General features: G+C 31.5%; 1 protein-coding gene and 1 long non-coding RNA gene across 2 annotated transcripts; both read left to right on the top strand.

Annotated features, from left to right (window-relative positions):
* Positions 1–494: 494 nt before the first annotated feature.
* On the top strand, positions 495–7,665 carry LOC127732255 (uncharacterized). The gene is made up of 9 exons (XM_052241335.1): positions 495–809; positions 3,523–3,618; positions 3,899–4,007; positions 4,479–4,622; positions 4,996–5,046; positions 5,212–5,265; positions 6,130–6,513; positions 7,226–7,408; positions 7,652–7,665. Exons 1-9 carry the CDS (start codon positions 495–497, stop codon positions 7,663–7,665), a joined length of 1,350 nt encoding a protein of 449 aa, XP_052097295.1.
* Positions 7,666–8,187: 522 nt separating this feature from the next.
* On the top strand, positions 8,188–9,954 carry LOC127732320 (uncharacterized). Its single transcript, XR_007996180.1, has 3 exons — positions 8,188–8,348; positions 8,892–9,004; positions 9,839–9,954. It is a non-coding gene; the product is annotated as an uncharacterized LOC127732320 (long non-coding RNA).
* The last annotated feature ends 2,615 nt before the right edge of the window (positions 9,955–12,569 follow it).

The following is a 12,569-nucleotide window of genomic DNA, read 5'->3' on the forward strand; positions in this document are numbered from 1 at the left end:
TTGACCTCATTTTCATGGATTATTGATAATTTTAAGTTTATGTGATACTTGTAGTAAAACTTCATCTTTAAGACTATCAACATAAAATCAATCATGGTTAGTAAAGCAGGCGAGACATTTCAATAAATTTTAGGATAAAACAGGCTGTACATTTCAAATTGAAAATATTGTGCATCAATAAAAATGTAAAGTTGCATGTTTTTTTTTTTTCTTCTTCTATTTTTGTAGATTAAAGTGGAATAAGTCATGGATTCTAAGGCCAGAATAAGAAGTACAACAAACTTAAGATCAAGGCGCAAGGAATACAATAAAAAGTGGATATCGTACAAGAGAAAACTGCCAGACGATACATGTACCAATTTGAAACAGAATTCAATAGACCATATTGATACATGTTCATCTGAATCTGATACAGATTTTCTTATACAGAGGCTGTCAAATTATTGAATACAACAGACAACACTTCTCTTGAGGAAAACCATCTGTTATCTTGTATGGATGGAACACATGCAGTCCCCTGTAGCACTGCAGAGGTATCAGAAAGTAATAGTGTAATTGATAGTAGTGACATTAACGGAACTGAATGGGATGTTTTAGATAGGTTGGAAATGATGCAACCTGTGACAAGTGAGTCTGAAACTGATGAGGATGACCTATTTTCCATTGGTGAAGAGTTAAAAATTTGGGCCAATAAATTTGAAATAAAACAGAATGCTCTTGATGACCTTTTAAAAATATTAAGAGGCAAAGGTTTTGAAGATGTGTTACCAACATGTGCAAGGACATTACTAAAAACGCCTCGAACAGTGGTAATGAATACAGTGTCTGACATGCATTACTATCATTTTGGACTAAAATACATGCTAGAACACAGTTTGCAATCTGTTTCTAAAGAAAAGCTTGAAGGCATTCAATGTCTTGTTTTGTCCTTAAACATTGATGGGCTTCCTTTGTTTAAAAGTAGTAATACTAGTGTCTGGCCAGTTCTTTGCTCTATCAGCAACATTAAATGCTCTCAGGTTTTCCCAATTTCTTTTTCAGTAGGAACACATAAACCATCAAATTTGGATTTTTTGAATGATGTAGTGACTGATTTAGGTGAATTATTTACAAGTGGCATTGTTTTTGATGGAAAACACTTTCAAATATCCATATCGTGTATTATTTGTGATGCCCCAGCCAAAGCACTTGTAAAGAACACAAAACTTTATTGTGGGTATTATGGATGTGACAAATGTATGCAGAGAGGTGTATATGTTGGCCGTATGACCTACCAAGATGTGTCTAATTTGACATTACGAAAGGATGAATCCTTTAAAAGTCAGTCTCAGGAAGAACACCACAAAGGTCTTTCACCAATAACTCAATTGCCTGTAGATATGATTAAGCATTTTCCGATTGACTATATGCACCAGGTCTGTCTAGGGGTGGTTAAGCGACTTATCTTATTATGGATGAGAGGACCCAGAGCAGATTTTAGACTTTCAGCCGTATTGGTTGGTCAAATTTCTGAAAACTTGAAATGCGAAAATTTATACCTAAAGAATTTGTTCGGAAACCAAGATCTTTAATTGAAATTGATCGCTGGAAGGCAACTGAATTTCGACAGTTCTTATTGTACACAGGAGCATTTGTTCTGAAAGATGTACTTGAACCTATCTATTATCGACAATTTTTGGCCCTGAGTATAGCCGTATCAATTTTAGTCAGTGAAAAATTAACAGCTGAGCACAGTGATTATGCCCAGGATTTACTGGAATGGTTTGTAGAGAGAGGAAGGGAATTATATGGCAGAGAGTTCCTTGTATATAATGTACACATGTTAGTTCATTTGAAAGATGATGCTTGTCAGTTTGGTTCTCTTGAAAATTGTGCAGCCTGGAAATTTGAAAATTATATGCAACGCTTAAAAAGAAAAGTAAGATGTGGTAATCAGCCTGCAGTTCAGTTAGTCGAAAGAGTTCAGGAGGAATTACTTATTCAGTCTAGTTATTCTGTCGCTGATCAAAATAGGATTTACTGTTCTGAACCAAACAATGCTTTTCAAATAAGTGAAAATAATAATTATAAATTCTGTGAGATCCAGTCAGTATGCTTGAATGATAAGTATATGTGTAGAGTGTACCATACCAAGGAGTCATTTTATCCTCAACCATATGACTCCCGAATTTTAAGATTCACTAAATTTCAACATTTAAATTATGAATTAAAAGTCATTCGAAGAGATCAACTAAAGACGAGGTGCATGGTAGTAAAATTAGGAAGAAAAGTTGTGTTCCTACCACTCCTGCATGACATTCAAGGTATTTATGTCATTTGACATGTTAAAGTACATGTTTTAACACTAGTTCTTGCACACACACAGTTAATTTGCATCAATGATACTAACATAAAATTTGCATTATGTGTATTGCAAATTACTTGACATTTTCTTCAAATTTTTATTGAATGCTGTTTTTTTTAATATTTATATGAAATGAAAGCAAGTCCCTTCACTTTCTTACCATGCTTCTCATTAAGCATGATGGTCCCTTGCTTACATTTCGTATACATTTTCAAAAATCATCATTTAATATTTATATTTGCAGATCTTTGAAATAAAAAAAAAACATGTGTTTGATTAACATTTGGAATCTTAAAGTTAAAGCTTAACAGAAAATGTCTAATAAGATGAAAGTAGTCTCATCTTAAGTGTAATCAGTTATAGGTCATGTAGCTAAATTTGCATAATGAAGTATCAAGATGTTGATTTCAAAATAGATAACTTATAAACATGATTAAAATTTATCAAATCTCAATATTTTTCATGTTTTTATTTTAGGTGTAATGGATAGGATGATAATTTATTGTTACTTACATGACTTATAATTTCTGTAACAATACATAATGTCAACTACTTTTCCAATTGGGTCTGTTCTGGAAATGAATATATTTTTGGGGGGAGTGTTAGTGAATATTATTTTAACCTGCAATGCATATAATTTTAATTGATTATTTCCTATAATTGATCAGGCTATCTTTAAAAATCGTCACCAATCAAATGTTGATAGAGTTGCCTTCAGACCCCTTACCTCCATACAATAAAATTCACCATTTATTTCAAGACAACCCAGATGCGGATCCATGATATTGAAAAAGGGGGGCCCAAAGCCCCAAGCTAGGCAACGTTTGGAGTGGGACATGTAAAAAGTCTATGCATTAACCGGGGCGCTGCATCCCCCCTGTAAATCCGATTCTGCTACCATTAGCACTACATGTAAGTACACAAGTAATGTCATGTAAAGATAACAGCGTTAATAGATCTAATAGTCTTGGATAGCTTTTACCTAAATTGGAAAAACATGACGGAGTGAGACTAGGGAGGGAGGGGGGTCTGAATCCCCAACTGTAATAAATCAGATGAGCAAGTAAATTCTGTTTTCAATATTGCATTGTGAAGTGCTTGTACAAGTTACAGTGCATATAAAGAATGACTCCATATCTTGTACAGTGTTTAAATGATTTGATTTTAAATTGTTACAGTTTAATCTCAAGATGCCTCATGTTGTGGTGATTTTTGATGATGAAAGTGAGGTTGAAAGTGTGCCAAGTTCATGGGTTGTCAAAGAAAATGATCAGGTGAGAACTTAAATATTGCTTTTAAACAAATTTGACGCCTCTCCAATGAAGGGGTACATGTATACTGGTTAATGTTATGCAGATTGTTATAAACCAAAAGTTTAGTTTTATACATTTGTAACTCCAATTGTTGTGCCCAAAAAATAAAATAAAGTGGTTATTTGATGCATCAGTAGTTAATGTTTTAATTTCTTGTTTTTAAAATGTCTTTATGAAATAAAAAGAACATAATAAAATATAATTATTCTTCTAGTAATGATAAATGAACCACTTTTTTTAGGAGAGATGCTACTGGCCGCTAAAAAATCAGAAGAGAAAAATCATAAGGGAAGAAATTCCAGACAAGAAAGTATGGGACCTTTTTGATTGTCGGATAGTTGGTAAATCAGGTAAATGCAATATTTTTACAACCAGGAAAACAAGTAGAATCCTCAGTATAAATGTTTTGCTTATAGGGATAGCTTTTACATTAAAAAATATCTCTAAAATCATAAGATGTCTAGTGAAACTCCCAACAAAATTTTACAATAATTTGCAAAAAGTGTATGTATCTTTACAAGAATTAAAACTCCATTATTTAAAAAATTTAATTATAACAGAAATTTTTAAAACCATAATCTTTTTTCATAGTTTTTAAGTATATCAGTATCACATTCTACACTGAACATGCTGAATGTCATATACCACAGTTTTGCACCATTATTAAATGAATCCTGTATATTTTTATTATATCAAACATATTTTCAAATTTTTATTTAAGGACATAGAGCTTGTTTCATTTGTGAAAGCATTTTCTATTTGACTATTAGTTAGTATTTTAAAGGAGAAAGTATGATGCTTTCTTATTTTGTTACTTTTAGAATACAAAGATTATTCAGATTCAGTGGTAGCAATGAAAAAGGCTGAAGTTACATCTAATTTGGAGTCATCCAATGAAGATTCTGAAAAAAGGAGCAGAAAAAGGCCACATAGATATGCAGCCAAAGCAGAGGAATCAAGTGAGGGTAGGAAAATATATGCAATCTTCTCTGGTTAATTATTGTCAGTTATATGTTAGTGTACACTGTAATGGTGATTGGGCAATGTTTTTCAAGGCATCGAAATAGATCATTATTATAGTGTATATTTTAAGTCTTCAGTTGAGGTATTTGCTTGGCTTAGACTTGGTGCATTTTGCTGAAAACAATGGGTTAATGGGAATAAAGCTTTTGTTTGTGATACAGGGGATAGTACCTGAATAAATGTTAGAGACTGCACTCTGACGACCCAAACAAGTTCTTAAAAGGTCATCAGACGTCATAGCAAACTTCGAATAGATGCTTTTTTAGAAAACCTGAGAAAAAATTTTGTTTAATAAGTTCTATTTTGTAATTTCAGATGACAAAATGTTTGTGCAAGAAAAACAGCCAAAGTTGGTGCAGAAAAAAGGTAAGTTCAATGAGCAATTTTGAACTGACCCAAGTATTTAAATACTTGTATGAAAATTTTAATAATAATTTTAAAGTTAGGAAAATCTCTAAACAAATTTGAATAATTACCAGTATTTAAGACTTCAAATTAAACTTGACTTGTTTATGTTATGTGTGTTTTCAGATGAGAAAATTAACAGCCAGGAGAAGATTCCGAAGACACCACTTTACAAAAATGGTGAGTACACTGAAGAAGATACTCATTCCAACAACAATTTTAGTTAAAAAGTATTTTCTAATACTCTAAAAGGGTTTTAGATTTATTTGTTTAAGGATACATCAACCTGTTTTTACTAGATTTCAGGAGGGAAAAAAATCATAATAATGATCACTTTATATATACATAAGGCCAAAAAAAAATATATGTCTGTTTACGGTTACCCGACCGTCCCTACTTTTGAGCGCCGACCCTAAGTCATTTTATTTCCGTCGTAAAGTGAAAAATAAACTGTACTCGTGTCAAAAGCAAAGTTAGTGTTGCAAATAATATAAATCAATTGCCTGATACATCCTAATGTTCACAATCGTGAATATGACAGCTGTTTTAAGGAAATTCGCAACTCGTGTGATGAAATAAACACTTTGCCGCCATTTTTTTCCAAGGGAAATAATCCAATCATTAAAAATACGGGTAAACTCGGTCCATGATCAATTCGGACTACGACAAGACGAAACGGCATGAATCAAAATCATGTCACAAAAAATAAAATGGAAATACCGACCTACCTACTGTATTTTTTTAAAGTATGTAACCTTAAACAGACATATATTTTTTTTTGGCCTATAATATAAACTATTATATGATAATCTACTAATGAGAGGTGGACTTAGTGTGAACAGGGCATGGTGTCCTGTGGACATGTTCTTGTTTATATTTTTTTGCATTAACAAAGAGAAATGGGATTCACTAAAACAATGTATTTCGGTCTACACATACATTCCCCATATGTATGAAAAAGTGATGTTCTGTTGGTCATGTGTTTGTGCTTTTAGGAGAAAGGTATATATATATAGTTTGACAATTTTTTTTTCTCATTTGCAGGAGAAAAAAGTGGAGAACCAAAGACATCTATTAAAGAACAGTTGACAGCTCAAGGAGATCAGCAAAACTCCAATTTAGAAAGGCAACTGCCCTCCACTTCAAGTGGTGAAGGACAAAGATCCTCTACTTCCAGTGGTCAAACACAAATACAGTCTACCTCCAGTGGTGAAGGAAAAAGGCCCTCTACCTCAAGTGGTGAAGGACAAGGGTCCTCTTCCTCCAGTGGTCTATTACAAATGCCCTCAACCTCCAGTGGTGAAGGAAAAAGACCCTCTACTTCCAGTATTGAAAGGACACCAGACATGGAAAACCATGAAGATTTACCTGTTATAGATCGACCTTCAAGTCGCTTGTCACACGGAGACTCTGCAGTGATGAAGCAAAGTAAGTAACTTTTTTTATATTACACATTATTTATATGTCTTCATCCCAAATTATATGCTTTGCTATGTATTGGATTTCTAGTGAGTGAAACGACAAATATTGCAAAGGATTTTTTCACCCTGCTTCAAAGGACAGAGGTATAGAGCTTCATATGTCATGTATGTCTGTCCATTCGTCTATCTGTCCTTCCATCTATCCCATAAAAAAAAATTGTTTCTCTTGACAGAGACTTAATAACAAAGCTTCCTGAAAAAGGTTTTCTAGCTTGAAGTGAGCAACCTTGTGTCCATTTTTACATTCATCAATTATCAACTTCTGATCACCGATTACTTACATATAATGGCCATGTATAAAATTTAAGTAGCATTGTTCTCAGAAAGTAGAAATCAAAAGCATCCTGTAATTGGTATCTAGCTTTAGTTTATTTGAGCATGCATTTTTGTGTGATTTTTTTTTTCACATTCATCGCTGACAAATTTTGTTAACATAATACTAATAGCAGCAGTATCATAATTGTGCAATAATTTTCAGTTCATTTTTTCAATGCAGTACTATAGTAACACAAATGAAGGCTTAAATTATAGTTTTCTCTCGATAAAAAAGATTTTTTAAGACATATTTTGCAATAACAACAAGGGAGTGACTGTCAATAGTTTTATACATATTTTCTTTAAATATCAGGGATAAAATATTAACACTAGTTTTATTTCAGTGCAGAAAGATGTAACTGACATTAAGAAGGCCGTTACAACAATTCTAAATACTCTCATTGTTCAAGAGGAGGTGGTTGTAGAGTCTGTAGAGGACTTTATTCCTGAGAAAATAAAAAATCAAGAAATGATGGACCAACTGAATGAACAATTAGAATCTGATGAGGAGTTCAGGAAAAAAACTGGTACATGTACTTTTATTTTGCCAAAATAACAAATACTTTAAATTCAGAATTTTTTGCAAGCATTTGTTATGATATTATTATTTATTGAAAATGGACAAAAACCTGAGTTTGATTAATTTGATTTCAGATTGCTGCATACAATAATAGTGTCAAAATTGAAAATGCAAGTTTTTATATTAGATTGATATAAAATCACAAAATTTTTAGAATTTACAGCAATTGTTTATAGTTTATCTGTCACAGAATGTATAACTTAAAAGTTTTTACAGGCACTTTGTGTAATGACTCCTGACAAATCGCAGGTGGCTCGCATTAATCTCAAAAGTAGAAAAATTTAAGAGAGTAAAAAGATATTTCTACATACCCTATTTTTCTATCAGATAAAACCCTTAACACACATATTTATTGTTTGCCTTCGCCTTGATATAATTAGGCTATGATTTACTTTAGTTTTGAATCTAAGTAGTTTTTTCTCCTTTAAAGAAGAAAGCTTTTTAGCTTAGGAGATTTCTCTTTTTCTCTTAACAGTAAACTTGGGTACATTTTTCAAAAAATTCAGTTTTAATTTTACAATTATAGTCTTTCCCAGGAGAAGACAATGTTTAAGTTATGATAACATTGACAAGTTGCAGTGGAATGTGCATCCTCGACTTGACAGACTACATGGAGAGAATACATGAAAAAGTTTTTCAGCAATAATATTTGAACAGCAGGAACATCTTTGATAGCTATGAGGTTAATAAAAGTTTAAACCTACAAGGTTTTTTTTTTTTACAGATTATGGTATTAGCTAAGCTAAAGGATGGGGGAGACCTGCCCAGCATAACAAGACTGGTCATGAGGTCCATATTGACCAATGGAATAATGTCAAAGTATAGTTTGACCGGTCAAAGAGGGAAGACTCCCTTTAAAGGAACGAGAACCTGTAAAGTCATCTTGAGTAAGTTCATTTCAGATTTATTGTGAATCTGTAATAAATCGCATGGTTCATTTTTGAATAACATATCCACCAGTGTTCTATATTTGAATGACATATTTTTACAGTTTAACATACACCACATATCTACAACCATTTTACATAGTAAACTATTATATATAAACAGATTGTATGCGCAAATTGTAGTTTTTCTCTTGTGCTCATTTTTAAAATTAGCGTGCCTGTTGTCTTGCTAATTTAAGTATTGCAGTCAAATTTGAGGGATCACTGGCTTCACTGCATTATTAAATAATATTATCTAACTATAAACCTGCTCAAGATGTCATTCATTGAATGCAATTATTCCATTCAAGGTGTCATACCTTGTAAATATCTGACAACAAACAATTATTCCTGTAGGAAACTAGGGATAATATTTGAAAATTTGAAATTATATCTTCTATATACAGCATTTATTCCTAAAAAAAAAGTTCTCCATGTTCCTGTTTTGTGGATTTTTAGTTTTAGTTAAAACATGTATAATCTTTACGTTAAATTTATTTGTAGGGGCCTTGAAAAGAGCAACAAAAAACCGTTTTCCTGTAAAGGATTATGAGTTTGAAATAGCAGAAGTTTTAAGGAATGCTCCAAACTGTCCAGGAGGCGTAAACTTTTTGAAGGTATTTTAATTTTTTTTAAATTGGATCTTATAAAAAACTTTGCATGCATTTTTAATAGTTTCATGAAGTTTTAAGTTAATTTAAGCATGTAATTATCAAGGATGGCATAATTCATAAAATTTTAAATTACAAAACACCAAGATTATCTTAGAGAGGCTATGCCTGATTCAGTGGGAAGTAGACATGACCTTTATACAAGACAACGCAATAATGTTATTTAATATAATACACGGACCTATTTATAATCGGAGTATTTTTTCCCAGCGAGAACCAAATTATGGAATAAACTACATTTAAATGCATGAAAACGTGAATCTCTTTCAATTTTTAAGAAACAAATTTTACTCAAAATATTAAAGTCCCTCCTTATTACTATGTAGGAAATCGATTAAAATATTGCGGTACAGAAATATATAATAAAAACCAAACGATTCAATCCTTGATGCAAATGCTCGATCATTTATAAAACCTAAGCATTTCATTCTGCACACAACACACTACACTATTTACCACAATTATTCAGTATTTTTTTATGAAACTTTAATATCTATTTTTTTTTTTTGTACAAACTGACTATTTCAGAACATGCCATACTTACATAATAATGACCATATAAGAAATTTATTTGTACATTAGGAGAGATTTGCTTGTTTCTGAATCCTATTTATTTCATGTATCAGAATTATATACTATGTATTGATTTATTTGAATAAATATTTTCAAACTAAGTTTTTATCTCAATTGTAAAACAAGGGCTAGGGATATCAAAAACATTTAAAATGTACTAAAAATGTCTTAAAATTTATGATTTGATTTTATATTTTTAATTTACAGAAAAACGCAAACAAGAAGAGAAGAAGTACTGTAGAGGATTCAGACTCAAATTAAGACAATGTCAAATCACTTGAGAATACAACACACTACTGGAAATAATAAAAATGCTACATTCCAATTTAGAAAATTTAATCTTTATTTATAGCCACAATTAAAAGATCTGAGAACATGAAGAAATTATCATGTCAATACTTTATTTTGGCATTGCAAAAGGTTATGCTTTTCCAAGACCCCTAATGATGTATTTATTCTAAATCCCTTTGAAGTGATCTGGTTAATATTTAAATCTAGAAATACACGATGTATTTATTAGTTGAAATTTGCCATAGAACTTGCTTTTGGTTACAGCAAGTACTCTTGGGTTGGTAAGTTGTGTCTATTGATTTTTGTATGAGTCAAACTCTTATTGACTGGTTTTTGTGGTTCTGATGATGCACTGCCATACCTCTGTCCCAGATAAGGGGGAAGGTTGAGCACTCACAAATTGTTTAACCCCACTTTTTTGGTCAGCAGCTTGATTAGTAAAGCGTGAGCACTTTTTGAATCTGTCGGACAACTACATCCTGTTTGCCACTTACAATGTATTACGAATTTTTTTATATGTTGAATGAACTAAAAACTTAGTGTCACATTTGTCCAATACTACAAAACAGAATGACTTCATATTAAGTCAATAGCTTGGAAGGATTATTTTGTAACAGGAGCACTGTTCAGATTGGTCAGACACCTGTATGCTCCCTGTTTTCGGATACTTCGAATTACAAGTGGGGCTAAGCTTAGCACTACAACATGTGCATTCTTGTTTTTATATTATTAAAGAAAATGGTGGGTAAGGGCTATTCCATTAAAATGTATGTGGGAGGGTAGGAAGGGAAGTTTAATTATTGAATGTTGGTCATGGGTCTTTTTTCGGTATGTGTCTATTACCATTATGCAAAATTATCTAAAAATGGTTCTTGGTTGTAGGGATATTTTAAAAGTCCCTTCCTACCCTCCCACATACATTTTAATGGAATAACCCTAATCATGCACAACTCTTAATTTACAGAAGTCGTATGATAAAAATCAATTTAAACATATAAACTTTAATTTATAAATTATATTTGGAAAATAGTCCGACATGTACTGTATGTCATGTAAATGTGTAAAAAATGTTTTAAAATATGCTGCTTTTTTTTTTAAGTCTGCTGTTGTCTGTCTATCCAAATGCGTCAACAGTTTCTTGGCTTCTATTTTTTTTTTTTTTTGGTTTTTGGTGGGGTTTTGTGTTGCTCAGTCTTTATTTTTCATTGTTTATCTTTTTGGTCCTTTTCCATATTTTATCATGGTGTTGTCAGTTTGTCTTCGACTTCTGAGATTGAATACCCCTTTGGATCTTCAGCCTTTCTCCTATGAAAGGGACTGATTTTATATTTGGTCTACAGCTTTATAATGTTGCGTTGAAGGGTGCAAGCAATTTTTACATTTGCCTTGCAGCTATACTCTCTGTTTGCAGATAGTTTGAAATTTCAATCAATTACACACAGCAATGCAGGTCCATTTGTTTTCAAATAACATTAGAAAATATATTTATTATGTCATTAAAGTATAAAAAATGATATTTAAGAAAAACAGTCTTAAAACATTCAATTAAAATATTTTCCTAAAATATGTTATTCACATTATTACAGCAATACATTTAACCTCAATATCCAGAAAACATTTTTGTGATGTTAAAAATGTTTTACTCAAATGTTGTAAAAACATTTTATCATTTTACATACATATAACATTATTGAAATATTTTTTTTTCACATTTATTTTAAATGTTTCAGTAAAACATGCCTAAAATATTTTTAAAACATTTATATAACATCCATAAAACATTTTGAAAGGATGATTAGCCAATCGATTTGGGAAAATGTATTTCCATTCTCAATTTTAAATGTTGTGCTGATGTTTTCAATCAATATTGAAAAAATATCTTTATTATGTTATTTAGATATTAAAAATAATGTTTAAGAAAAATATTTTTAAAACATACAATAAAAATATTTCCTTAAAATATGTAATTCACATTAGTACAGCCATACATTTAACCTCAATAAAATATTTTTTATGATATTTTTGTGATATAGTGCAATATATTTTAAATATATTTTAAAAACATTTTTGTGTTAACTGGGAAGGGGTCAATTGACAATTATGGTCATATTAACTTTTTTGAAGATCTTACTTTGCTGAACATAATTGCTGCTTACAGTTTATATATATCTATAATAATATTCCAAATAATAACAAAAAACTGCAAAATTTTGTTAAAACTACCAATTCGGTGGCAGCAACCCAACAATGGGTTGTTCGATTCGTCTGAAAATTTCAGAGCTAATAGTTTTGACCAATTGAACAATTTTACCCCATGTCAGATTTGCTCTAAAAGCTTTAGTTTTTGAGATATAAGCCAAAAACTGCATTTGACCCGTATGTTCTATTTTTAGCCATGGCGGCCATGTTTGTCGATGGATCAAACTTCGGATACAATTTATAAACTAGATACCCTAAGGAACATTTAGTTAAAGTTTGAAGGTATTTGTCCCAGTAGTTTCAGAGGAGAAGATTTTTTAAATAGTTTACGACGACAGACGAGAACGACGACAGACGACGGACGCCAAGTGATGGAATAAGCTCACATGGGGCCCTTCGGGCCCCGGTGAGCATAAAAAAAAAAAAACAAAAGCTCTTAGATCTGCAA

The sequence above is a fragment of the Mytilus californianus genome, unplaced genomic scaffold, assembly GCF_021869535.1.
Source record: "Mytilus californianus isolate M0D057914Y unplaced genomic scaffold, xbMytCali1.0.p SCAF_23, whole genome shotgun sequence".
Lineage (NCBI taxonomy): Eukaryota > Metazoa > Mollusca > Bivalvia > Mytilida > Mytilidae > Mytilus > Mytilus californianus.

Coding starts and splice junctions, on each gene's coding strand:
- LOC127732255 (XM_052241335.1), top strand. CDS start 495: ATGGATGGAACACATGCAGTCCCCTGTAGCACTGCAGAGGTATCAGAA. Junction 5,047..5,211: donor AAAGTTGGTGCAGAAAAAAG/GTAAGTTCAATG, acceptor GTGTGTTTTCAG/ATGAGAAAATTAACAGCCAG. Junction 6,514..7,225: donor CTCTGCAGTGATGAAGCAAA/GTAAGTAACTTT, acceptor GTTTTATTTCAG/TGCAGAAAGATGTAACTGAC.